General features: G+C 40.5%; 1 protein-coding gene across 1 annotated transcript; it reads right to left on the reverse strand.

The window, feature by feature from the left end:
* Positions 1-2,656: 2,656 nt before the first annotated feature.
* On the reverse strand, positions 2,657-26,627 carry wars2 (tryptophanyl tRNA synthetase 2, mitochondrial). The gene is made up of 6 exons (XM_015024905.1): positions 26,434-26,627; positions 14,723-14,983; positions 10,537-10,617; positions 9,088-9,170; positions 7,046-7,164; positions 2,657-3,603 (listed from the first exon to the last, which is right to left on the reverse strand). The coding sequence occupies exons 1-6, from the start codon at positions 26,536-26,538 to the stop codon at positions 3,155-3,157; spliced, it is 1,098 nt and encodes a 365-aa protein (XP_014880391.1). The 5' UTR covers positions 26,539-26,627; the 3' UTR covers positions 2,657-3,154.
* Positions 26,628-26,955: the final 328 nt, after the last annotated feature.

A 26,955-nucleotide genomic window follows, 5' to 3' on the forward strand; every position in this document is an offset into this window, starting at 1 on the left:
GGAAGTTCACGAAAATGTACAACTACTTCAAAACTTGAACTCTGCAATTTGGTAAGAACAGAGTGTATCTGTCATATAAACAAATGGTGAAATTCCAGGAAAACACTTTTAATCACTATAAAGTACAGTAGAGGTTCTATGATGCTGTGCGTGTCTCTGTCCAACAAAGACCAACTCGAACCTTGTTCATGAAATCATGAGTTCTGTGAAATAAATACTTAGAAATCTGGTGGCTTCTGTCTGTAAACGGGGAAATCCAGTCGGATATTGACCCAAAAAGGTCAAAACAGCAGAAATGCTTCATCAGCGATGAAGCTTTAACCTTAGCCTTATTAAATGGCTCCAGCCATTAGACCTAAACCCCGTTTTAAAAAAATAAAAGAAAACACTGTGGAGCATGCTCCAGCCTTGTAAAACCTTACAGGAGAAGAATATGTGCTGTTGTGTTGCCAAATGGAGGCTGAACAAAGTACAAACCGCGGAGATCCAACTAACTGTGACACCTTGATTTAGTGGAAAGCTAAAAGAGAGATACAAACCTTGTTAAAAATGAGAACGTTTCCTCGTTTTAAGGCGAGATACAAGACTCGTTATAACAAGATTTATACCTCATTAAAACAGAAATATGTTGCCGGTTAAACGAGAGAGAGATCGTAACAGTAAAACGGCAACACCTCGCGGGATGTCTGAATGTCTTCTAGAGGAACAGAGTGAGAACACGGAGAGTCAGAGGGAGTCCCTGTATGCCTATGAAGTCGAAATCCGTCAGGAATGAAGTTTTATATCTCGCTATAACGAGATCCCGCTCCTGAATTTATTTCCCCGGCTCTGGCAGCTTCCAAACTTAAGCACTTTTGTAGAAAACAAATCAATTATTTAACTTTGGACTTTTTCATTTTCTTTCTTTTCTTTTCTTTTTTTTGCTCCACAAAATTAGTCGAACTAATGGCTGGGCTTTTCTAAACTGTTCAGAGTGAGATCACACAACTGGAATGAAAAATTCATTTGCACGAAGGCTTTTTTTTGGGTAAAGGGTGCCAATCTGCACACGGAGTTCATTACCGTGGAGTTAGCCAAACACATCCGCTTGTTTCAGGCCAACACGGCAACAACACACACAGCAGAGCGTCAACGTCCAGACGCAAAGATGAGCAACCAAAGCATCAAACGTCAAAGCAGATCCTGACTCCAGGGTTTAGTTTAAAAAAAATAAAATAAAGAAGAGAAAGGGAACAATCAAACTCTTTAAAGGAGATAATGTCATCACATGTATACTCTTCAGTTTTGAAAATTAAAAAAAAAAGGGAAAACATTAAGCAACTTAAAGGAGATTCTGTAATTTTAAGTGTAAACTTCAGTTTTGGAAAAATAACAAAAATATTAAATTAAAAACAAGAAACAAGAAAGGAAAGCATTAAGTACTGTAAAGTAGATTATGTCACCACAACTATAATATTCAGTTTTGAAGTTAAAAAAAAAATAACAATAAAAAAGGAGAGCATTAAACACCCTAAAGTAGATACTGACACCATAATGAAATCTTCAGTTTTAGATTAAAAAAGATTTAAAAATAAAAGGAAGGGAAACATCAAGTACTTTAAAGTAGATTCTGTCACCATAACTTTAACCTTCAGTGTTGAAAAAAATAATAATAATAAAAAAGAAAACCACCAAACACCTTAAAACTATGTACATTCTGTCACCTTAAATATAACCTTCTGTTTTAGAAAAATAATAATAATAAATTAAATTAAAATGAAGTAAAGCAGTAAGCATCTTATTACAGTTTGCTTCAAACTATAATACTCAGTTTTGAAGCAATAAAAAAACAAGTAAAGCATTAAGCACCATAAAGTAGATTCTGTCACAATAAGTTGTGTCTGATCTTCAGATTTTGGGAAAAGGAAAGCATCAGACACACTAAAGTAGATCATGTTGCCATAAGTAATCTTCAGTTTTCTAACATATAAAAAATTTACAGTTAAAATAAAAAGACAGAATTAAAGTAGATTATGTCACCATGACTGTAGTCTTGATTTCTGAAACAAAAAGGAAAGCAGAAAAAAACAAAAGGAAAAAAGCAAAGCTATCTTCAGTTTTTGTTTTTAGGTCCAGCTTCTTCTGGAACAAAAAAAGAAAAGAGAGAAACCAGAACCAACATAATCATCCCGACTGTGTTCGTCTGCTCAAGTGAAACCGATGCCGCTCGGTTTCTTTTGAACAATTCACAATAAAACCTGGAGACTCTCTAAGAGAGGTGAAATTTTATTGTTCAGTTTGCAGAAGATTTGAATGTTTTGGCAGCACATGAAATATGACAAAAATAAAAAAAACACACAGTTGGGAACATGAAAATCAGCCTGTATTGTGTTGTATCGTATTGTATCGTATCGTATTGTATTGTATTGTATTGTATTGAGGACTGGGAGCTAAATAAATTAGTTCAGTGTTTGATGTGACAAACTCTGATCCATAGCCAAGAACAACATCTCAGCAGAAGAACAATCACTGCAACACGTCTTCTCATTAAAAAAGTCCACTTATTAAAGCTGCAGTATGTAACTTTTATAAAAGAAAATATATTTCTACATATAGAAACTGTCACCATGTTGTGACATTTGGGTGGGAGAAAATCGAAAAAAAAAAAAAAAAAAACAAGCACCTCTGTCTTCTTCCAGCTAACAAGAAACAACCAATCAGAGGCAGGAGGCGGATCTTAGCGCTGTCAATCACCCTCCGTGTCCAATCATCCTTCCTCTCTTCTTTTCTGCTTCTTCCTGATAGCACAGCCTAACTAGCTTGTGAATGCTAAGCTAGTTAGAACTCCTGCCAATTGATGGCAGATAAACAGTTTTCCTGTAATGGTCAGCCGTTTGTCCGCCGTTAGCAAGTTTAGCAGCGCTGACTGACAGCGCTAAGGCCCGCCTCCTGGCTCTGATTGGCTGTTTTTGGTTCATTTCTTCAGTTGGCAGCAGTAGCTAAGGGCGATCAGGAGATCGATCTTTTCACAGATTATCCATCTCATAACGTCACGACATGGTGACAGTTTTAACCAATATGTCAAACACATTAGGTTTTTTTTTTTAAACTAACATCCTGCATCTTTGACCCCAGCAGCTTAACTAACCGTGTCCTCCCCAGCGTGAGTCGCCTTTCAGCTGAAGCCCACTCTCTGTCGGACCTCGTCCAGCATGGGTGCGGCCAGCTCCCGGGCCCTGCGGCTCCCCAGGGCCAGCAGCGCCTCCAGGTGCGCCGGGTCCGCCTTCAGCCTCTGGATCTCCTCCCTGATGGGCGCCAGCCTCTGGATCACCGCCTCGCTCACCAGCCCCTTGTAGGCCCCCGTGTCCAGCCCCTTGGCTGCCGACACCGCCTCCTCCACGCTGAGCCTGGCCACGGCGGCATGGATGGTCACCAGGTTGGACACGCCGGGGCGCGCCTGCGGGTCGAAGGTGACCTCGGAGGTGAAGTCCGTGACGGCGCGGCGGATCTTCAGGGCGATGTCGTCCGGCGAGTCGGTGATGGAGATGGTGGCCATCGGCTGCGAGTCGGACTTTGACATTTTGGAGGAGGGGTCGCGGAGGGACTTGACCTTTCGCGTCGAACCTGTGGAGGAAAACAAAATAACAGTGTGAACAAAGTGAAACAACCGACGGCTCAATGAGACGCAAACACTTTAGTCTTTAAATACGGGAAGGGAAAGCAGGTGTCAGAATGAGTTTTATCACGACATTTTGCTATATTATTGTGATAATAAATACGACAAGAACTATTTATTACATCTTTATTACATAATTGGGTGTCACAGCAATTATGGCCCCACAAACACAAATACGCCTCTTGAAAATCATTCCCATTTGTTGTCCCATTTCTCAAACATGCATGAAAGAATCAATGCAACACTCCAGGCATGTTTACGATGAGGGAATTAATTTACAGCATGATGTAAAGCTCAAAAATGTAGATTTTACATAATACTGACCTTTTGACTACACAAAAAAAGGATTTCAAAAAAAAAAATCAATATTAAGCCTTTTAGCAACAAAGACACATTTAAGAAATGTATTTACACAAATTTTCATCCGGGTATCTCTGATTATTTTCACAACTTTTTCCACTGAGTGTTTCTACGTTATTTTTTTTCTTAAGCAGCTTTGCTGCAGATGAAACCAGCCCCTCCCAGAGACGGTGAAAAGACGCAGCAACGCCGTCCCAATATGGCCGTCTGGCGTGGGCGTGTTGATGCAGACGTGTCCTGATGTAAGGCAGACGCATCCCGGCGTGAAGTGATGAGCAGACGATGGAGCCGGGGTTTCCTTTCCTTTGTCATCCATCAACAGGCATCCCTGCCGCCATCTTGCCAGCTCCATATGTCCACATGTGTCCTGTTTATCACGCCGGAGACGTCTTCATCTCCAGCAGATTAAAAGGCCTTTGAGGCTTTGGTTTGATTTCAAAGGGAAAGTCTTAACTTGTTTGCCGATGCAGAACGAGGACGAGATCCACCAGTGATTTAAAAAGTATTCACAGCCCTTCACCGTTTGTGTTTCAAGACGATACGACAACAAACGGCAGAGTTATTTATGTGATGAATCAACACAACGGAGAGCACGGCTGGAAAGCAGACAGCTTCCTTTTCTTTTCTTTAATAAAAACAAATCTGAGCACCGTGATGCACATTTAGCTGCAGCCCCCTTTACTCTGTTGTCTCCAAATAATTGATTCAACACCAGCAGAACACAGACAAAGATTTGCGGAGACCTGTAATGAAAACGTGGCTAGAAGTCTGTTAGAGAACAAACAGAATCATGAAGAGCGAAGCACAGGAGAGGGAGGAAACTGAGGAGTGTTTGTTTTCAGAGCAACGCCCCAATCTTTGATCAGATCACAGATCAATCGATCGTTCGGTAAAAGTAGAGCAGAACTTCAAACTAGAACTGTCCGTTCACCGAACTTTAAAAGGTCAGACCTGCCCATTCAGATTTTGTCCAAAAATTATAATTTTTTTTGCATGAAACAAAGTTGCTGAGCTGCAAAAGATTTTCAAACCTTTTGCAGAGCCATTTCTCAAGTAAATACTGGCCAGTTACCAAAAATGAAGAAAATCGGGGTCAATCTATCGGTGCAACGTCATAAATTTGGTGTTTTTGAAAGAGAGCCATAAAACGTCCCACTTAAAATTTGCAGCAAGTTACGTGGGATCCACAGCAAATCAGAGGAGATCAAATTCAAACTTTCAGGTTTCCACGAACGACACTCACACATCATCTCAAACACTAAATCCCAGCTGACATGGCAGCACAACATGGCTTTATAACGCTTCCGATGGCCGAAAAGAGATTCATACCGAAATTTTAGATTTATTTAGTCAACCGTTTGTCCTTTTCAATCCAGTTCACAATCACTACACAGAGTTGGTTTGTCACATAAAACCCCAACTGTTGCAGTATGTAGAAATAAAATAAAAAAAAGGCATGAATACCTTTGTACTGGATGTGCTAATCCATTCCCCCTGAATGATTCTGATGCAACAGGAAGAAGAGACGTCTTTACTGTAAGCGTCCACCGAGTCCTTTGCTTTTCTGACGGTGGTAATGAGGGAGGATCATGTCGGCCATGTGTTCGTAACGAGTGCAAAGATGTGATCATTTGAAATTAAGACAAAAATATTGTTCACATAATAGTAATAATCACTCTCAGAGATGCTTGGTTCTGGTTTTAATTTCGTCTTTATTTTAAACCGCAGAGACGGAAGCCGTCCTGTTAAAGTCCGGATGGTTAAAATCCGAGCGACTTCCAGTTTGGAATCACACGTTACTTCAAGCAGCTCAACATTTATGCTTTGTGCATAAATCGTTTTCTTCTTGGCCATATGACGCACAAGTTCGTCTCATTAGCTGTGTTATGAAACATATGACCGCTTGGTTAGACTTTAATCTGCCAAAAAAAAAAAAAAGCTCTTCTTAAATCATTTTTTTAAATGATTGCTTCTGCCTGAATCTGCAAAAACAAACCATATATCATCACGATGAAATGAGTTTTATGAAGCTGCTCTTTCTTGAGCGGCACATCAAAAACTGGCATTCATGTTAAATTAAAATTACAAAACCTAGTGATGTAGGAAAATACTGATGATGTCATTATTTCAAAGGGAAAAGCCGTGGAGAAAAATGTTTTCCTATGAGAGCAGAAATCTGCCGGGAAATCCTTCAGCACAAATAAAATCCACAGGGAGAGAATAAATTGGTAGCAGCAAACAAAGACACAATATGTAGCAATATTAATCGTCAGCACCTCATTTTTTATTTATGGAGTAGAGGACGTTTTCTTCACCAACTCAAATTTAAGAATTAAGTTAAAACTATTAGGAATAAAATGTAAGTCATGACAGAAATCTTTAAAAAAATATGCATATCTAAATGATATATATATTTTTTTTTTCAGGAAATTGAAATTGTGAAATTTATCTGTTTTTTTTTTTAACTCTTGGCAGCAGCTACGTGCTTCTCACATAGCATACAGCTCTCTTCATCTATGTGAGCAGCCTCGTATGGGTTGGCAACAGAGGTGAGAAAGCAAAAATGAACGTCGTCCAGGCAACACTTGCCTGGACGACTGAGATTAAAGTAAGTCATCACTGCTCTGTGATTGGGCCAACTTCCACTTTCTTTAATAAATCGAAGACATTTTAAGGCCTTACTGTTAGATACATGAATTTAAGTGTATTGTTTAAGTTTGCACAGACACCCTGTTTCAAAACAACCTGTGTTGCATCAAAGGTCGGCTGCTTGAGAAGACCCAGAAAATGCAGACCTGCAGAAGAGACTAGTTTAAATATTTGTTGTTAATTTTCTAATACATTTACAAAAAAAAGAAAAGAAAAGAAAAAGTACTGAAACGAACTTCCCTTCAGAAAAACGATCAAATCCTGTAAACGGACAGAACGTTTTATGTTTTTTTTTTTCTTAAATGCATAAAAAGATTAAATATGAAGTGCTAATGTGCTCCTTTACTCTGTGTGGCGTGTGTGTGTGTGTGTTGCTCTTACTCAGCAGCGCGTGCGGCTCGGGGAACAGCTCTCCGTAATGCAGGTTGAAGATCCGGGCGAGATCCTGAGCCAGCTCCAGATGCTGGACCTGGTCCTCTCCGACGGGGACGTGTGTGGACCTGAGGGTGAATCCATGAAAGTTTTGAAAGTTGCTGCTTCCCCAGACATCCTGTTGCCTAGCGACGTCCTCCAGGTCATCCTTGGGCGTCCAAAGGCCAGACGGTGTATGAGTTAGCCCTGAGTGTCCCCCATACAAAACGCCCATTGATTTGAAAAGAAGGGCCGAGTCTAACTTAATGGTGAAAACCTATAAAAGATTATTTACATTCTAGCATGATTCAGTTGACCGATAATAACGTTAATAATATTATATAGAGTTACGATTTGAATCTGATAAATTATTGAGAAAAAATATATATTTTGTTAGACAAAGATAATTTGTTTACATCAGATGATGATCTTCCTTAATCTTTTCATTTCTAGTCAGAAACAAATTTCTTGAAGATAACTTTAGATTTAAATTTGCTGGGAGTATAAATAACATTTAACTCAGTTATATTAGGTTTGATGTCGTCAATTGGCAATAAATCTAGATTTATCTCACACGTCTGAGTCAAAGACAACTCTTTACTACTATAGGTTTGGATTCTTCCCACATGCACCAAAGTGTTCCTGCTTCTCTAGGAAGGAGGTTTGAACTAGGCCGTTACGTCGGTTTAAGTGCTGCTGTGTTTGAATTATGTGGAAACATTAACGCTGCGTTTCCATGGATACTGCTGGGAATGCCTCCCTCCATCTCACAGGATTTTATGTTGCTCCGTTCCAACATCAAAAATATTCTGTTCATAGAATTTTGGTCTAAATTACTTTCAGCTGCATAATTATTACCAATAAGAACATATGGGACATTTAATTAAAAACCAACTAATGTATAAGTGAAAAAATCAAACTCCTATGCATTTTAGGATGGCTGCTAAAAGTCTTGTTTAGAGACAAAATACAAAAAATATGCATTTCTAAAAATTCTCATTTTAGTCATTTTACAGATTCTATTTTGAGATTCAAACTTTTTCTATTAAGTCCTTCTTTTAGGCAATTTTTCCCCACGGGAGATGAAACGCAGGCAGATGTTTTGGCTTTCAAATATTAGAAGAATAAGTCTGCTTTGAGCACAGGATGGCTGCAGATGTGTGTGCGCTGTAGCAAAGAGAACATTTACAAACTCTGCTTTCAGCAACTAAGGCTGCTAAGTGGATGGTACGACTTCATACTGTGTGAGCAAGAACACTGAAAAAAATCAATCAATTAATGGATTTTAAAATGCACTTTTTAACAGAAGTGAATGCTCAGGTTTAACTGATGGTGGATGATAATTTTTCAGTATATAAACTGTAAATTACGTTAGAGGATTTAGTCTCAGAATTCAGACTTTTTCACAGAACTTTAGACTTTAATCTTAGAATTCTGAGACAAAAATGTCAATTCTGAGATTAAAGTAAGTCATTCTGATGCTTTTCTAGAACTCTGACTGTTTTTCCTCATAATTCTGACTTTAATCTTAGAATCCAGTGAAAAAGTCAGAATCTTGGGAAGAAGCAGAATTCTCAGATTACAGTCAGAACTCTGAGATTAAATTAAGTCATTCGGATGTTTTTCTACAATTCTAACTTTAATCTTATAATTCAGAGATACAAAAGTCAGTTCTGAGATTCGACTCAGATTTCTGAGAAATAGCAGAATTTTGAGATTACAGTGAGAAGATTAAAGTAAGTCATTCTGGCATTTTTCTAGAATTTTTACTTTTTCCCCTCATATTTCTGACTTTTTATCTTAGAATTCCATGAAAAAAAAAAACTGAATTCTGGGATTAAAGTCAGAATTATGAGATAAAAAAAACAAACATCAGAATTATTATTTTGTTTCCAGCGGCACTAATCCTGTTCCGTAGTAAATAGCAGAATCACGGACAATCTGACACATGTGCAGTGAAACCCTGGCGCTAAAGTGACCAACAGAGAATCTGACGAGAAGGCAAATCTCACTTGTAGAGCAGGATGTCAGCGGCCTGCAGGACGGGGTAGATGTAGAGCCCAACGCTGCCCTCGTTCTTCTGCTTGCTCTTCATCTTCATCACAGTTTGAGAGAGAGAAGGGGGGAAAAAAATACGGTGAGAAAGCAAGTGGGTTTTCTTTCACCTCTTCCAATCCACAAAGAGCCATTTTCACTTTTAACGACTCATCAACGCCTAGTCATCTGCATTAAGTCATCTAGCAAGAGGTGCAGGGAGGCAGCGGCTGCTTTAGGGATATACGAGGTCTGGGACGTGACTGCAGTTATGATTACAAAAACAACAACGCCAGAATAAAGCAGACAACAGACAGGAGGGAAAACAGGAAATTAAAAAAAGGGGCAGCCACAAGCCAAGACCTGGATCTGGAGGGAGATCCCACTGCAGACGCAAAATATGCATCTGAAGTTATAAAACTATATTTAGATACAAATAACAGCTTGCCTGGTGGAGGGTTCTTCTTACGTCCTGTCATAAAAAAAAGACAAACTATGCAACTTATTGTGGGTTTGTGATGTAAAGTCATTTCTGTTGTAGCATTTTCAGTCTAAAAGTCATAGTCAAGAACTTTCTTTTTCTTTTTTAGTTTTTTTTTTTAAAACAGCTACAAATAAACGTATAACTACTGCTGACTTATAAAAGCTTGTGGCTCTGGTAACCTACGTTTATATTTAACAGCTTCAGGTGCTAGCGAGGTGAAATGTTGAGTCTGAAAGTGGAGGGAGTTGGGCGTTTTCAAGCCGACTTTATTGCTGCTAAAAGGCTAAATATTGTGTTTGCCTTTCAAAGGCTGACTATTAAATAACACTATAATAAATTTTATTGAGTTTCTACTTTTAGCTACATTTTTCACACCACTATGTGGTCTGTAAAAAATGCCAAGTTGTTTTTTAATTTTTAATTTTTTTAAATTTTAGATGTTGGGACAGAGGCTGATGATGAGCCAGAATAAAACAGCTCATTGTTTTATGAGCTCCATTGTTCTTAACAGACCACTCATCTGGTATCTTACGATTGTTTTAATTTTTATAAATGGGATGGAAAAAAAATACACATAAAATGTATGTTTTTTAAAGTGAGCAAAATATGGAAACATACAAAATTTCTATGGGAATCTTTTTAAAAAAGAAACATAAAAGGTGTTTCTGTGTTATTAATACAACTAAAAAACATGTAAGAATTTAAATCTGAACATTTCAAAACTGATTTACCTGCTTTTCACACTGAGCTCTGTGTGTGTGTGTGTGTGTGTGTGTGTGTGTGTGTGTGTGTGTGTGTGTGTGTGTGTGTGTGTGTGTGTGCAATACTTTGTGGGGACCATTTTCCTGACATATACTACGTTGTGGGGACCAATTGCTCCTTGTGGGGTCCCCACAAAGATACCCATGCAAACATGTGTGTGTGTGCAGCAGGGGGTCCTAACCTTCCACTGGGGTAGGTGGCGTAGCCGGGGCATGCTGGTCAGGCAGCCGAGGATCCAGCAGAACTCAGCGTGCTCAGACACCTGCGAGGAGGTTGGAGGGACACACACCTTACACACACTCACCCATAAAAACGGTCAGAATTCGTTTAGCTCTAATACAGAATATTTTCTATGGATGCCTGATTTATGACATTATCATTATTGATATGAGTTAGGGGGAAAAAATCAGGGTTTGCATCACTCAGTAGTTTTAGTTTTAAGTATTCCTAAGTATAAGAACTCACACTCATCCAATGAAAAGCCGTTTCATTTTACGCTCATTTTATTTTCTTGCAGTGTAATAAATAATCACAAAAAAACACACACTTTGAAAACTGACTTCTTCTCTTTTTTTCCAGAAAGAGGGGGAGGGAAGAAAGCAAACGGACAAATGAACCAGATGAAAACCCTTCTGCCGAAGGAAGCAGAGGAAAATGCGGGTCATTATACTGCCTCCAGGTGGACAGGGAGAGTACTGCACTCCGAGTTCACCACCACCCTCCCTAAAACAGGTGCAGTTCGTCACACCTGTGTTCACCAACCGGCCACGTTTAAACTTAAACGTGAAATTCCCTGATAAACAATGAGGAATTATAATAAAGGCCATCTTCTAGTGCAGAATTCAATTAATTATTTTAGTATTTTCACAACATATTATGTGCATTTTACTAAAATAACAGTATGAAAAAAATCTGTAATGTTTTAAAATTGAAGTGTTAACTTTTCTTTCAGCAACAGCTAAATAAGCAGTTATTTTGCTTTTAACAAACTTAAGAGCCTAAAGAATCAACAATCCAAAAATATTAAATGTGAATTTCACTATAAAACAAAGTATGAAATATTTACATCAATGAAAAAATATATAACAAATAATCCAGAAATACTGAAATTACTGTCAAATGGATTTAAAAATATAATCTTTACTGTCTGCAGATGTTTGCAGCACTATTTTTTAATTTTTCTAGTACTAATTTCAAGGTTTAACTAACCACTTATAGTTCTACTATGCCACTTTGAATAAAGAGATTTTAGTTTTTTCTTCATTATGAATGATTTTAAAATAAATAATCTCAACTATCTTTAAACATTAGGAAAAAATACAGTTATTTAGCCTGTCACAATAAGCAATTAATTAATTAAAAATAAGCTCCAGAATTTCCATTCCGATGATTAATATTTTTTGAAATGCAATTTTGTTTACAGAGGCTTCACAATCAATTTTATTTATGGTTTTTGGTTGTGTGCAGATTTTTAATGTCTTTTTGTTTATCATTTCTGGTTGTTGTGTTTTATTTTGGATATTTAAAATATTTTCCAGTTCCAGTGTTGATGTACTGTACAAAATTAAAGTTAATTAGTGAGGGTGAACTTGCCTTTTTATATCATTATCTTACTATCTATATTTGAAAATTGCCTCAAAAGGACATTATTGCTGTTTATAGCAATAATTTCTGGAACAATTTATTGCCCGGTAAAATTAGTTATAGTGACAGGCATAAGTGTTTGAAATATCTGCTGAATGTATCTGTTCAGACACTTTAAAATAATCCCATAGTATTTTAGTTTATTCATTTTGATCACGTGTTTAAGTTGAAGGCTGCAGTATTTGTGGATATGTTAATGCAAAGTCACAGAGATGATAGAAAATACTTTAGATTCCGTTTGTTGACACTCCCGTCTGTCTACGAACTTGCACAATTTAGCTTTTAGAGTTTCCCCCTCACCCCTTTTTTCTCGTCTCTTCCAATCTAAATTACAAACACACAAATAGGCTTTTCATTCCTTCAACTATGCGGAGCAATTAAGAGCGTCAACGCTGAATGAACTCCAGGGTTTGATGTGATAAAGAAGATGTGTGTGTGAGAGAGAGCGCGAATGTTCCTCTGCTTTTCCTGATTAGGGTTTATGAATTTCCGTTTAATTCTCATTTGTGTCTCCTGTAACTGGAAAAATCCTAACGGACGACCTGACGTCACCGACCAGACAGCAGGAACATACAGCAGGATATCCGGCTAACATGCTGGAGGGGCACGTCAGTCATAAAATATCCCACTTCCTTCAAAAAAGAAAATAAGATTTGTGGGTCTGCTGATTCCACTGCAGTCTGACAAGAGATGGGTCAGATGTTGATAACCGCACAGGAAGAGCATGATAGTGACTGAGTGGTAATTAAGCTTGGCGTGTGGACAGAGCGCACCGCACTTGGCAGTTAGCTTCAACGATTAAGTGATTAATTCATCTTGCAGTCGACGCAAACAGCTCATTTAGGCCGTAAAGCAGGAATTTTTGGCCGCCTTTTCACAGTCCATTCCATTTTCTGCTAAATACTTCTACAAAACATATATATATATATATAAAAGCAAGTCCATTAATCAGCAGACCCACACATTCTTTGAGTTCATCTACTCACTCACACAAGCTCTGCTCACTTCTTTTTTTTTTTTTTTTCAATGAAGTTGAGTATTTTCTTTGGGCGGCCGTCGTATTTTTACATGTGGAGCAGGCGTGTTCGACACGGGGGTCGTGTCGCTGCCAAGTTATGTGGCACGAAGCTAAGCGGGAATAAAAATAGGCCTGGATGTGTGTGTAAAGGCGGAGGAGGAGGAGGAAGAGGAGTGGGGAGGGGAGGTAAAGAAACACAGATGGACTGAACGTAACACACACATGCGTACCCGACTTCCAAAGTTGTAAGAAAAGAAAACACATCCAGAGTCGGGGCGAGAGAACAGAACAGCTGTTCTGATTTTCGTCGTCTTCTTTTTTATCTGAACGTAAACCTAAAATCCAAAGTGCTGCAAACATGATCCTTTATGTAAAGTGAGGCTCAGCAGCTTGTGTGTTTGGCGCTCTGCACAAATTAGCAGCAGAAATGGCGGCGATAAGGATCGGTAGCAATCGGCGGATATGTGTGGCGGTTGGCATGTCAGAGGGTCAACAACGTCAGAGCTGACAGCCAATAATAAACGCTTTCTCCTGGACCAAATATACAAACAGAGAGAAGAAACTGTGTGCCAAAAGTCTGCAGAGGGGTGTAGGTTCAGACTAGCTTTACGTTACATAACGTTCTGATGTGGGTGAAAGTGAAACAAGGGTTCCCAAGGATATGAAAGGTGTGAATATGAATGATCCGATGCAGTTGCTACAACTAGAATGGAGGACGGCATGTTTTTATAAACCATGGTTTGGTGTGAGTTAAAGCAGTCTGATGCACCTGTGCCTCTGTTTTAACATTCCACTCTGATCTTTTTATCACGAGCTAAAACCCACCAACGAAACACTATTTGACTGGGTGTGCACAATGACAGTCTTTATGGTATTACACTGTCATAAACATGACATAACACCTGTCACGAACATGAATGTTTAAGACTGTTGTCAGGAAGTGTCTTTCAGTAAATAATGGCACTTTTAATGCAAATTTCCATGAAAAGTTGATACTTTTAATGCGCTTTAAAAGTATCAACTTAGTAAAGACTTTTTATGGAAAGCTTCATTAAAAGTCAATTAAAAAAAGTCAACTTTGCAGTAAAAGTGTCATTTACCAAATGACACTACATCACAACAGTCAAACATTCATGATTACTCCTTCATGTTCATGACAGGTGTTATGTCATATTTATGAAAGTGTCATGTCACTCTTATGAACACCCCTTCAAATAAAGTGTCACCCAAACCATTTCTAGAAATGTGCCACAAGCCAGCTAGCTACAGATGCATATTGTTTACTAAGGAACAAAGACTTCCCCCTTCCTGTCCTACTACTGTATACTTCCCTTCTATTCCAATGGAGTCCAGACACAATGGTAAAAATAACCTTAATGCATATTTGACTCTGTATCATACATAATTTCTGTCTTACTTATTGTAAAGTACAAGTTAAGTGTGTTAAGTTGCAAATACAGTCTTAGTCTTTTAATGTCTAGCTCCAGAGTTAGGAGCAACATGAGTTACAAGTCCGAAACTTGCACTCAGTAGAACTGCATCAGGCACCAATTTACGCCATCAAACTCTGATTTCAGTGGTCCTATATCATCCTGGGGACGATACTGAAGAGCCTTCATAAGTCACTTTCCCATCTCTTTGGTATCTGAAAACAGCGGCAGCACAATCCACAGCAGGCGGCCATCACTCACTCTCTCCCACCCACCTGAGACTGCTGAAACAGGATCGCCTTCTCTGGGTTGATTCCACAGGCCAGCAAGCTCGCTGCCATGTCCAGGATGTTGTTCCTGAGCTTGTCTGGATCCTGAGGCTGAGTGATGGAGTGCAGGTCCACGATGCTGTAGAGCACCGAGGGGTACTGGTTCTGCAGGGCCACCCAGTTTTCCAGAGCGCCTAAGAAGTTTCCTAGATGCGGCACTCCGGTCGGCTGGATCCCTGAGAACACGCGAGCATTTAATGGAGGCTCCTGGGGAAGAAGGGAAAACAAACTCGGTATTACCTAGGAAGCGGGAGCTGGCCTGATTGTGAATTAAATGTGCCAAATTATTGGCCCTAATTAACTTTCTTGCATACTTAAAGTTGTATTTTATGGAGGTCTTTAAATGCTTCTGCCAAAGAGCCTCATTTTAAAGGAACAGGTAGTATGTTTGCACCAACCAACCGAATGCCAATAGGAAATCTCCCCAAAAAACAAACAGAAAACACAATAAACATATGGTAACTGAGGCACAGTCCATACTTAGACGGGTCTTATTAAGATCATATAGCAGAGATACTTGTTTCCATGAAATAATCTTGTTCACGTCTGATCGGTTTAAGAATCCATGCGAACCCGCAGAATTACATCACTGAGCATTGTTTTTAACATACCAAACCCACAGGAGGCAACGTAGCATAAAGCTAAAACCTACGTCAGCCAATCACAAACCTTCAAAACAACCACGACTTCCTGTTAGGAGTTAAACATGGCGACAAAAGAACAATTTATGTGGACAGACAGAGAGGAGGAATTGCTTTTAAATACCGTGTTAGAATATAAAATTAATAAAACAGAAGAGAATGTCGGCACATGGAGGATGAACGGCACTGTGCCTCGATAGGGAGCAACCGCCGGTGTGAAACGTATCGGAGCAGTTGAGCTTGTAAAAAGTAAAGAGTGTATGAACAAACATAAAATTCAGCAGCTTTCTGGTAGAAGTCATCTTTCTTCCACTGCATGGCCAATGGTCACATATGTGACATTAGCGTCACATAATTTGCCACAGACTGTCATATGTTTTTCGGTTTCCAACGTTCACACGCAAACGCAAAACAGGAGAATTCGCAAATCTTCACTTTGGCTGGAGGTTTTATTGTCAATCAATTTTAGTGCTATTAAGCAGAGGTTACATGTGGATCCATAAAAACACATTCGGTTTGTCAGATGAGTAGTCTAATAGTCTCATGCAGTGAGTCCAAGTCTTGCTACGAGTCATTCAAGTCTTTACGACACGTCTTTCGGGTCTTTTAGCTAGAATTTGCCTTCTGAAGGTAAGGAACTAGCATTCAACTTTGAATGAATACATTTTACTGTCAGTATCTACAGCTGTGTGGTTAATATACCATAGTTGATAAAAACCAAGATTCAAAACCAGGAAGAAGACTGTCAAGAGAAGAAACGCATCACACCAATGAACCCTATGTGGTTGAAGCAGTGAAGGAAGATGGGGAGGCCTTATCCTGAAAACAGCAGACTGGTTCTGCTCTTGTTGTACGATCGGGCCAACACTATGTTGCTCCACGTGCAAAGCCAAGCTGCACCAAATTGCCTTGTTTCTTCTGGCATGGATCCCCCACCACTTAACTTTGGCTTTATAGAGAGAATTTAACCACTGCCTGTGGCACTATTTCTAAATGGTGCAATTAAAGACAGGAGACTTCAAACTGCACTGGTATCCAAAAACTTGGACTTGGGCGAAACTGCGGTGGTCACAAAAACAAAAGCTGAAGGGAAAAGACGCAGCATTTTATGATTGGGTGATTTTTACCACCAACCGGGTTGAAAGATGAGATTTGATTATCAATTTATGATCACTTTGATCATAAATTTAGATTTCTGCAATGGTGCAGTCCAGCCACGTTGAATGAGGTGATCTACATCAGATTTGATGGAAGATAGATATTAAACACCTGCTAAATTTGTTTAGCAGTTGTACGTTTTTTGTCATCTGGTGTTCATAAAGAGTGAGGCTCCATTAGCGTCCAGAGCGGGACTGAATTTAAGAAATCAGGAAGGGAGAATGTGTGGAAGTCTAGATCAAGGTAACTAGGAGTGTGGTGTAAAAAGCAGATGGGGGTGCAGAATATTAAAGCAATGCTTTAATATCCAAACAACCAGAGAAAACTTCAGTGACTTTGGTACTTTTTTCTGCCTTCTCAATAAAAAGAAAATCTATAAATAAGCAAATTTAGTTGTTTTAAAACAACATGGGAAAAAAATGCCAAAAATGGTGAGATTAGCTCACCATTTTCAGAAGAAATCAATGATTTGTTTTTTTCAATCTCTGTTTGACTTAATTTGCATAACAACATGATGGCGACTGATTCTGGAAAATGTCACTAGGGTGCTTTAACAAGAAATCTCAGCTATTTTTGACACTGTTGATTAAACATTTCGGTTCAGTATGAAACGGCACTTTTTACTGTAGAAGAGAACCGCTTGTACTCCAGTTATTTGCAGAAAACTGAGTTATGAACATGTGTTTAACTTTACAATTGCTGGCATTCTTAGGTAAAGTTGTGTAAGATTAGGTGTGTGCATGGTTTTATACATGCAGATGTTTCTATGCATGCATAGTTTTCCATGTCCTCTTTCAGAAAAATAGTTTTATATGTGCATGTGTGTGTGTGTGTTCATTTTAAAACACTTTGATCCTTGACAAGAGTGGCCTACTCTTTTCCACAGCGTCATCGTTCGATGCCATGACATGAACGGCAGACCGTTTACATGAAAACAGTGCGCTTTGTGTCAAATTCACAGCAAACCTCCCCATGACGACTTGCTGCAAAACAGTGCGGTACAATGAGTTCTCTGAAGCCTCGTCTACCAGGTTTCCCCTTCAAGCCAACTAACTGAGGCCTTATTGAAATGCACGATGAAGGCTGCACGTTTGATGGAGTGGCTCTGAGAAATCAATCATACGCGAGGTCAGAATAGAAGGTGTTTCATAACTTCTAATTTTCAGCAAAATGCCGGTTTTTCCATTTATCACAAGCAAACACATGTACAGAAAAATTCCCCTTTGTGAGAAGTAACTCTTTAAAAACGCTGAATGCTGGACCGATTTGTTAGGCATACGAGTTGAAAAAGAGAAGTTCAGCTTGAGTTTGCGTTGATGTGTTGGTCTTTAAGGGGCGGTATGATGTAAAATCCACTTTGTCGAGCTTTAAATCATGTTATAATGTTATTCACTCATCAAAAACATGTCTGGAGACTTGCCCTGTTTCTTTCATGCACGTTTGAAAAATTATTTAATCTCCATGGCAACCATTCAGCTGTGCAAAACGTCTGGTTGGACTTTGCTCGGTCTTCTAGGACGAAGCCCCTCCTCAGAGCTACAGTTTCCAAGCTTTTGTGCTTCTGCCTCACAGAGCAGCTCTCCCCTATGACTCCTCCACTCAGCTCCTTCAAACTAGCCAGCAGAAATTAGCAAACACCTGGTGTAACTGAGCATCTGCTGAGCTTATTATAGGAGCTTCTTCTCAGCACAATGCTGGTTAAAAAAAAAGTTGTCAAAGGGTTAATAGAGGAGCCATGTTGTGATGACTTCGTAAAGGCGAGGTTTCAGAAAAAGCAGGAGCTTCTTAAAGAGACAGAGGCCTAATTTCAAGATATTAAATTACAAAGTCAAATTTCTTTTATCATAGTAAATAGTATCCTAGTTATTTGATTGTGCTACAAAAAGTTTCTATGTAGTTGGAAAACATATAATACTGCCCCTTTAACAGCAACACCTGGACATTTCAGAGGACCCCATTTTTAAATCTGCTCCTCTCAAAACCCCCGGGGATCTCTGTGTTATCGCCTCGAATCTGACTGGCAATCACATGCTGCACTCTTCGAGGTTATCATAACTAACCATTAAAACCTGAAGTGTTCAGAGGAAATCCTCTTCGCCCACTGCTATCTTGACAGCTCCATCACCTCCAATCTGTCTGAAGGACGGCTAAGAGGCACAGCATCTCCCGATCAGATAAAAGCCGCTCCCTCTCCCCAAGCAAGGGCCCGTGGCGTCCAGATCTCGGGGCCCGGAGAGGATCGGGTATCAACTGCTCCAAGGACCAACAACATCCCCATCTACCGGCCTGCAGGAGAGGCTTTCTGCCAGGAGGCAGGCAGGAAGGAACTGGGTGCTTATGTCATTACCGAAGGGGTAATTGCGCTGGAGTGCCACTGATGCTGAGAGCCTCTTAAGAGGTGTCAGGATTGATTTGGGTGTGGACTGGGCCCTGCGCCTGGCCCATGTGTGTTCTCACCTCAGACTGACACTCCTAACGCATGTTCCCCTCCACACCCTCCTCCGCTCCGTGGCCCCGGGGAGGCCATTAGCCATGCAGACATGGTAATGGTGTCATTTGAACCAATTGAGTGTCAAATAAGAGTCAACGCCATGACTTACTGGCCACTGGGCAATCAAGGGCCTAGCGCGCATTACCCCTACTTCACCAGACACCTCGGTGTTACTTCTGGTGTCCAACAGCTATACGAACATGTGCTTTAATAGTTGTTGGAGGAAAAAGAAGTAAATCAGCCGCGGAACGATGACAGACGAGACGGGGGATGTTGTAAAGCAATTTATATTTGTAATGAATCCTACTATGCAAAGCGAAAAGTAAGGAAATATCACCAACCACCACGCTTTAGCTTAAAGTGCCTCTGTGTACGTTCATATTCTTACTTTTGAAGTACTTTCAGGGTGCAAAAATGTACTCGCTGCATATATAATGATACCTTATGAGCTACTAAAATAACACGGGGACGGAGTAAATGCACCGCATGCAGATTCCGACTTCAACACCCTGTAAAAACATGAGCTAAAATACATTAAATTGTTTTTTTAAACAATCTTTTCTCTCTTCACAAAGCAGCGTTTTGTGGCTTCTGCTAGTTTACACCTAACAAGAACAAGTCCACCTAGGACACATGGACAATCAATTCATTCCGAGTTACTAAGTCTCCAAAAATGAAGTAATTCATATTTGTCATAGTTTTTAATGACTGGTTAAATGTTGGGATTTCATTGTATAGCATTTGCAGATAGGCGTCTGGCAGCTTGTTTAACATTGTCTGATAATTCTTAAAATAGTTTTACATTGAAGCTGCTCTCTTTTGTAGATAGCTGGGTGGTTTTTTAATAAATGAACCAGAAAGAAAATAAGCAATCTATTGAAAACCTTTGACTAGAATCAATCGTTTTGAAAATCATGCACTTGGAGAGAGTTGGTCACAAGTTAAAAACACAAAACTGAGCAGAGCAGATGAAAGCTGCAGATGAAAAGGTCCTCAATGTTATTGCAGTTCACTCTGAGGGGCATCTGGATGCCTGTACTAAGTTTCAAGGCAATCCATCAAACGGTAACTGAGACACACACGAGAAAAAGTCACCGGTTACTACTCCGAGGTATGACGGGGCAAGAAAAAGCCTGGGGATGTTCAGAGACGGGATCAAAGCAACCTATGACCAGCGGTCCGATCTCACGCTCGCTTCCTAGAGTTTTCTCCAAAATGGACACCATCAAATCCAAAATAACGGACAAAGGCCGTTTTTCCCCGCAGGCACAACGTAGACGGACCGCGACACTGCAGAGGTGACGAAAACCTTCTTCGTCGGTGTTCACCATATGCTTAATACATTAGGCACTGCGTGCGTAGGACATCAACGCCAACAGCTGGAAGGTTACGTACACTAAAAAGGCTATGTTTTCACACTTGCAGTTCCTTTCCTGGAATATGCGTCCGTTCGTTCGCCGGTGTGTGTGGTAGTGTCCGTTGGGACAGAGGTCGTGTGCAAACACAGACGATCGTCCGCGCGTGTTGTGGTCTTAGCCTACATCAACATTAGTGGAGTTGTGAAGGTGTCCGTTCATAAGGATTTGACAGCTCACATCATGGTCTGGCAGGCAGTGGAAAGAAATGACAGCCAGTTGAAAAGAGCAACATGACCAGATTTCTCACATCACCTGCGACATTTAAAGTCAGAACAGCATTTCAGTTGCTATGGAAAGATTTCACTTTGACCAATAAAGCTGAAAAAAATGTTTCATTAATGTAGAAAAAATTTCGTGCCCAATTTCTGATGACTCATCAGTAAATACTGAATTTAACCGACTGTTTCTCGAAAAACACCTAGAATATGAGATTAATGAGTGAAGTCAGAACCTGTTTCACACAGGCGATGCCGTGTTTGTTTTAAAGACAAAATGATGACGTAGTTGACACTTTAATGTGTCTTTAATATATTTTACCAACAAACAGCTTAGCTACCATTAATAAAACAGCTGTATTCCTGGAGATTATACAATGGACCCTCCGCCTCTTCATGCTTGTGTCTCAAGGTCGTCTCAAGCAGTGACTCTTTTTGTCATCCAATGGACTGTGTTGGGTGACACCAGCAGCTCCGCCTTTATGCCACCATTGTCCTATCTGCCTACAACTGAAGAGGATGTAGGAATGGTGCGGCACAGTTCGGTTGTATGGGCTGAAAACACAAACCAAACCGGACTGCCTTGGGTCGTACTGCTTACTGGAATCAAGGCATACAAGTCTGCTTTACCCAGTAACAGCACCCATACTGAAGTGAGTTTTTAACAACACAAGCTGCAGTGTGCATGATGTGTTCACTGATCAGAAAACTTTTGGGGGGTTTCTGACCAGCCAGGTCTGGGCCGATCAAACTGAAAAGTCATCAGAATCCAGTTACCCGCAGATTGTTTGGGTGAATCTCTGATGATGATGATGATGGGTTTAGGTCTTCATCGTTCTTACTGCTGGCTTTTTAAGCCCTTGTAGGATTGCCATGGTTTAAATAAACCACGTGGTAAAAACAGACTTGAGCTCGACAAGGTTTTTATTTAGTGAGGAGGAGTTGTGTCCTGCAGGATTTATAGACGCACGGCCTTGCTACACTCCATGAAATCATTCACGATGGCTGAGCTTGTGCTCGCAAAACGGTCCATTCCTCATCCCCGACCCGCTCTGTGCTGCTTTTCAGGGCCCATCCATCATATCAGAGCCTTGGTACCCCGGGGCGGTCCACTGACATCTCTCTCAACAAGGAGCCGAGGAGAGGGCGCAACACTTGACCACGCCAGTTTCAACACGTAGCACAAACACCTGGCAGCGCCGCTCGCCCGGCGACGAGCTTCAGGTCCGTCTACATCCAGGACACAGAGACGGGCCCGTGGCCGGAGGACTTCTCACGTGTCTCCTGCGGAGTGTCTTGCACACAGGTCTCAGTGTTCCTGGACACAACGGGCGTTCCCATTAACACCAATGCCACGCTGAAACTCGGCTCATTCCTGCATGCCTCTCTCCGTCTCGGCCGTCCGCTCACTTTGGGGCCTGTTAAAGCCGGCGACCAACAGAGTGCCACTTCAGTCCGCTATCAAACAGGAAACGGGCCTTACTGTATTACCCTTCCTCGTCCCTGGAGGCGTGTGTGTGTTCAGCCGCTTGAACGTGCCACAGCTTGAAACAAAGTGCATTTGACCGCAAAGGAAAATATTCATACACAAATGTCCATAGACGCACAGAGCTAGTGGAGGATAAAGATAGAAATACAACAAAAACTGTAAGTTTTGACATTGAGTCTGAGTGAAGAACTTTCCCTTTTTTCTTCCCCAGTCGGAGTTGCATGTTGGAGGGGCAGCGAAGGGGGAAGGCCCAGAAGGAGCGTTTGATTAAATCTGCGGTTGACGTGTGGGACAGGTGAGATTGATGAGGTTCCTCTGAGCTTCACACTGTGCAGAGAGCGGGGGTACAGGAACAGAACACTGCAGTGTAGCAGGACAGGGCTCGGGGCCCGCTCGCGCAGTGGGGTCCCTGGGCTGATTAATGGGACTGGAGGCCCTTCAAAAACAGGCCCTCTCCCCCCGCCCCGCAGACGGGGCCTGACAGTCCTCCAAAAATAACCTGGCAGGGGTGGCAGCCCACGGCCTCCGGCCCTAACAGGCTTCTGAAGGAAGCACACTTCAACCAGAGCCTGGGGGACACGAGCGGCTCCCGGAAGCCGCTATCAGCCTCAATACAAACTGAACATTAAAAACCTTCTCTGGTCAGCTGCCTGTAAAATATTTTATACTCAGTATATATAATGATTTTAAAAATAATGTTTTATACCGCTGAAGAAGGCCGTCCTCATCCAGATTGGTTAAACCAGACGAGTAAAAATAACACAAGGGAACAAGTTTTTTTTCTATTGGCAACACCCAATACCGTTAAAGTTCACTTTGTGAATACGATAAGAGGTTTTAAAGAACGTCTATAAATATTTCAGTTCAGGATTTGCTACTATTTACTGTATTGGGGTTTTTAATTCTACGGTGATGCTCGTGTCAATTTGCATTCAAGATGCTCCCCTAAAAAAAAAAAAGATTTCTGCCACTTCCATATGCAGAATCGGATAAGTGTCCCATTATTTTCAAAGTGAAAACAATCGGATACTGTTTTTGTATCTGATTGTTTGTTATTTTACATCATTCATGTGAGACAAACGTCACAATAAACATATCATAAAGATAAGAAATTCAACTTTGGAAATCAGAAATTACACTACTTCATGTTAAAATTTTTGATTTAGTTGTTCAAGTAAATCAAAGCGTTGATTAGTTCTCCAACGTGGAAGAACTTCACATTACTTTTCCACACTGACATATGGAGCAGCAGTGAAAAAATATTAGCTTATGTTTTTTCTTTTTGGCTGCTTGCTTCAGATCAACAGTTTTCTTGTTTTGTTTTCTTCACCTCCTTCAGTGTTACAGTCCACACTTCAGTTTTTACTTAACTCACAGGAAACAAATGACTGACATTAAAGCTAATACCTGAATACACACACACACACAAAAAGGTTCCACCACAGCAAAAAAAATTTAAAAAAGAAGAAAAAAAAAAAACACCTAGAGTGCACACATCGTAAATTTATCAGTATGTAATTATGGTAACACTCAGGGCAAACCTCCACCTCCAGCATCTCAGTGGAGGTTAGTCATTTCCTCCTGCAAAGGCAGCAGAATTGTGACCGGAGTGGCAGCTCAAAGGGCACAGTATCGCATGCTCAGTTTGTTTTAATTAAAACTCCGACGGTCAGGAGAAAAGCTCAGGCAACACAACCGAAACGTTACCGGGCTCCCAGAGCTCGGCTGCGGCTGCTTTTCTACAGACCGGTTCTGTAATTCGACTTAGCGAGATGAATTTTCAACAACAGGCATAAGTAGGCACGCGGGAATGCTGCTGAGAAAAAAAAAAAGGCTAAACGCAGAACGTTCTGAGCAAAGGCTCTGGCCGGAGAATGATTACGACAGACTTAATTACACAGGAGGGACTGCTGTGAATTAGCAGGCTTTTCTGACAGTTGAAAATAAATAGGGCAGTTAATGAACATCCTCAAAGGAGAGGCCACGTTTCCCCCCACTCTCGCTGGCCTCTCCCATGTGGCGCAGGAGCTGCTCTAATGGTTTTAGCTGACACCCGAGTAACTGAATTTGAGGCTAACTGGGGGAAAAAAAGAGAGAGAGAGAGAGAGAAGCAAATTAGAAGTCACTTCCTCTTTCCTTAAGCCTGCAGCTGACATGACTGATATCAGCCAATAACTGGACCACAGGAGAGGGATATCAGAACACAGGGCTGGACTTTTATAGCCGGTGTGTGGCTGTAAGGTCGAAGAAACATATAGCTGGCCTTCGTTGAGACACTCTAATTATAAAACTGCATATTTTAAGATGTTTTCATTTGTTTTAAATGGTAAAACAGTGAATATCAAGCCTTCCCTTCAACTGGAAGCTGTTTTAATGAATGTAGGCAGTTCTTTTCAGATTGAAATTTTACTTTAAGTTGGGTTGAGGGAGGACGAGCGACCTCCTTCTACTTTGACTAAAAAAAGGCCACTTCTGAAGTGGTTTTGGTCCAAGCTGAGTTTATAACCCGTTTTTCTGTTTTGTTTTGTTCGGTTTTGTTTTTGGAAATTTTTGCCAGCCTTTACACCGAGATCAAAGGGATTATTGTATCAAATTTTAAAGGGGCAGTATTATGCATTTTCCAGGCACACAGTGCTGTTTTATAGCACAATCAACTACAAAACTTCAGATGTTATAAATTATGTATAAAATATTACTTTAATATGACTGACATTAAAGCTAATACACACTAATAATAATACACAGACAAAAAAAGGTCCGATATAAGTTAACGCCTCTGTCTCTTTAAGAAACTCCTACTCTTTCTGAAGCTCCGCCTTCAGGAAGTCATCATAGCATGGCTCCTCTATTAACCCTTTACCAACGTTTTACCAGCGTTTTCCAGGCTCCTATAATGAGCTCAGCTGATGCTCAGCTCCACCAGGTGTTTGCCAATTGCTGCTGGCTAGTCTGAAGGAGCTGAGTGGGGGAGTAACGGGGGAAGGAGGAAGATCAGAAATTTAGAAACTGCAGCTCAGAGGAGGCGCTGCATCTTGAAGATGGGGCTAGGTTCCCCCAAGGCATTTTGCACAGCTGAATGGTTGCCATGTGAGATTCAAGGATTTCTCAAACACACATAAAAGAATCAAGGTAACACTCCACGCATGTTTTTTATGAGGGAATAACTTTATAACACGATGGGAAACTCAACAATGTTGATTTTACATGATACTGCCCCTTTAAAACATTAATCTCAAATATTATTTTGGGTTCTTTTGTCACCTCCTGCTCATCAATGCACTCTTGTAGTAATTTTGGTAAGTCACTGACTCCTGTACCACTGTTCCATGTTTTCTCCCTCTACAATGATTTTTATTGAGTTCCTCTGATTTCCCACAACCTTAGAAATTACTTTGCAACAATTTCCAGACCGACAGATCTGTAAAACACCTGAGCAGCGTTTAGTTGTGTCTACTACCTTCGATAAGTCAAAGAAATCTTGCGAGTTTTAGATTTTTAACTTAATGTCTGTGATTTTATGAAAGATAAACTTACAGTAATAAGTTTAGCTAAAGTCACGATGAAATTTGCCAAGCATACAAACATATTCTTATGAATAACGATTACATGAAATGACGAATCTCAGTTTAACATTATGTTGGACATCTTTGGAAATTCCTTTAAATTAAAGGGCTTCGAGGAACATGAAAGTGTCCAAAATTTAATCCCTTTTTCGGTTTATTATGTCGCTAATTTACTATATTTCCTGGAATGTATTTTTAAAGGAAGATTTGGGTAAATATTTCCTTTAATGTGTGTAAATTCACAATGCAATGACTGGTATGAGCTCAGATAAAGCACGTGACAATAAACTACATAGTTATCCGCGTTGCTCGACAACATAAAACATGACGTCGACCTGTCGCAAATCAGCTCCTCCCGGAAAACATATTAAACCCTACAGACGGATATTTTTCAGCATTTCAGCAACAACTACAAGTCATTTTCTAGTCTTTCCGTGCTTTGACCCGCCTCTAAAAGCTGTTGCAGCCGTGACGGTGTGAGTTTTTTCCACAACCCAGTGCTGGCAGCACGTTTAGTAGAGATGTATACCTCCAACATAGCTCACTGCTCTGTTTACAACAGAGACAGACAGGATGACCTGCTGCCGACGGCACCAATGTTCTCTAAACTTTAATAAAACCACGCTAAGACATACTTTTCTCACAGCCGAGACCGGAACTACCTTCGCTCTACAACACGTACCTTGATTTCCGGGCAGGCAGCAGCACAGAAGCACCTTTTCAGGGGTTTAAACCTCTGAATTAAGCGGATGAAATGTTTCAAATTGGTCCGCAAGGGGAGCGCCATGTTGGAATGGGAGTTCACTCTACGGTGGCTGTTAAAGGACAATAGACTCAACCGCGTTTCAGTTCAGAAGGAAAATAGCCGAGCAGGAGTTTTGGCAGGATCTAGCAAGGAAACTGAAACCTAGAACTTAGTGTGCCGTTTACCGAAAAGAGAAAAAAATCACAAAATAAACCAGGAAGCAAGGCCAAACAAGCCAACAGAAATAAACATGAACAAAGGAGGAAGTCGAATATATAATACAGTTTCTTTGGCGCAAAAATAGTAACTGCCAAATAAAAAATAAGGCTGTGTTAAATTCAGTAAAATCTTCACTTAACTTCAACGTTTTTTATGCTACTTTTCTTTATATCACCCTGTTTTCCAGCTCAAAAATTGGCTGCATGTTCTGTTGTGCGTGTGCGTTTCACACCGGAAGAT

The sequence above is a fragment of the Poecilia latipinna genome, unplaced genomic scaffold (genome assembly GCF_001443285.1).
Source record: "Poecilia latipinna isolate Pla-1442-1.1 unplaced genomic scaffold, P_latipinna-1.0 Scaffold3865, whole genome shotgun sequence".
NCBI lineage: Eukaryota > Metazoa > Chordata > Actinopteri > Cyprinodontiformes > Poeciliidae > Poecilia > Poecilia latipinna.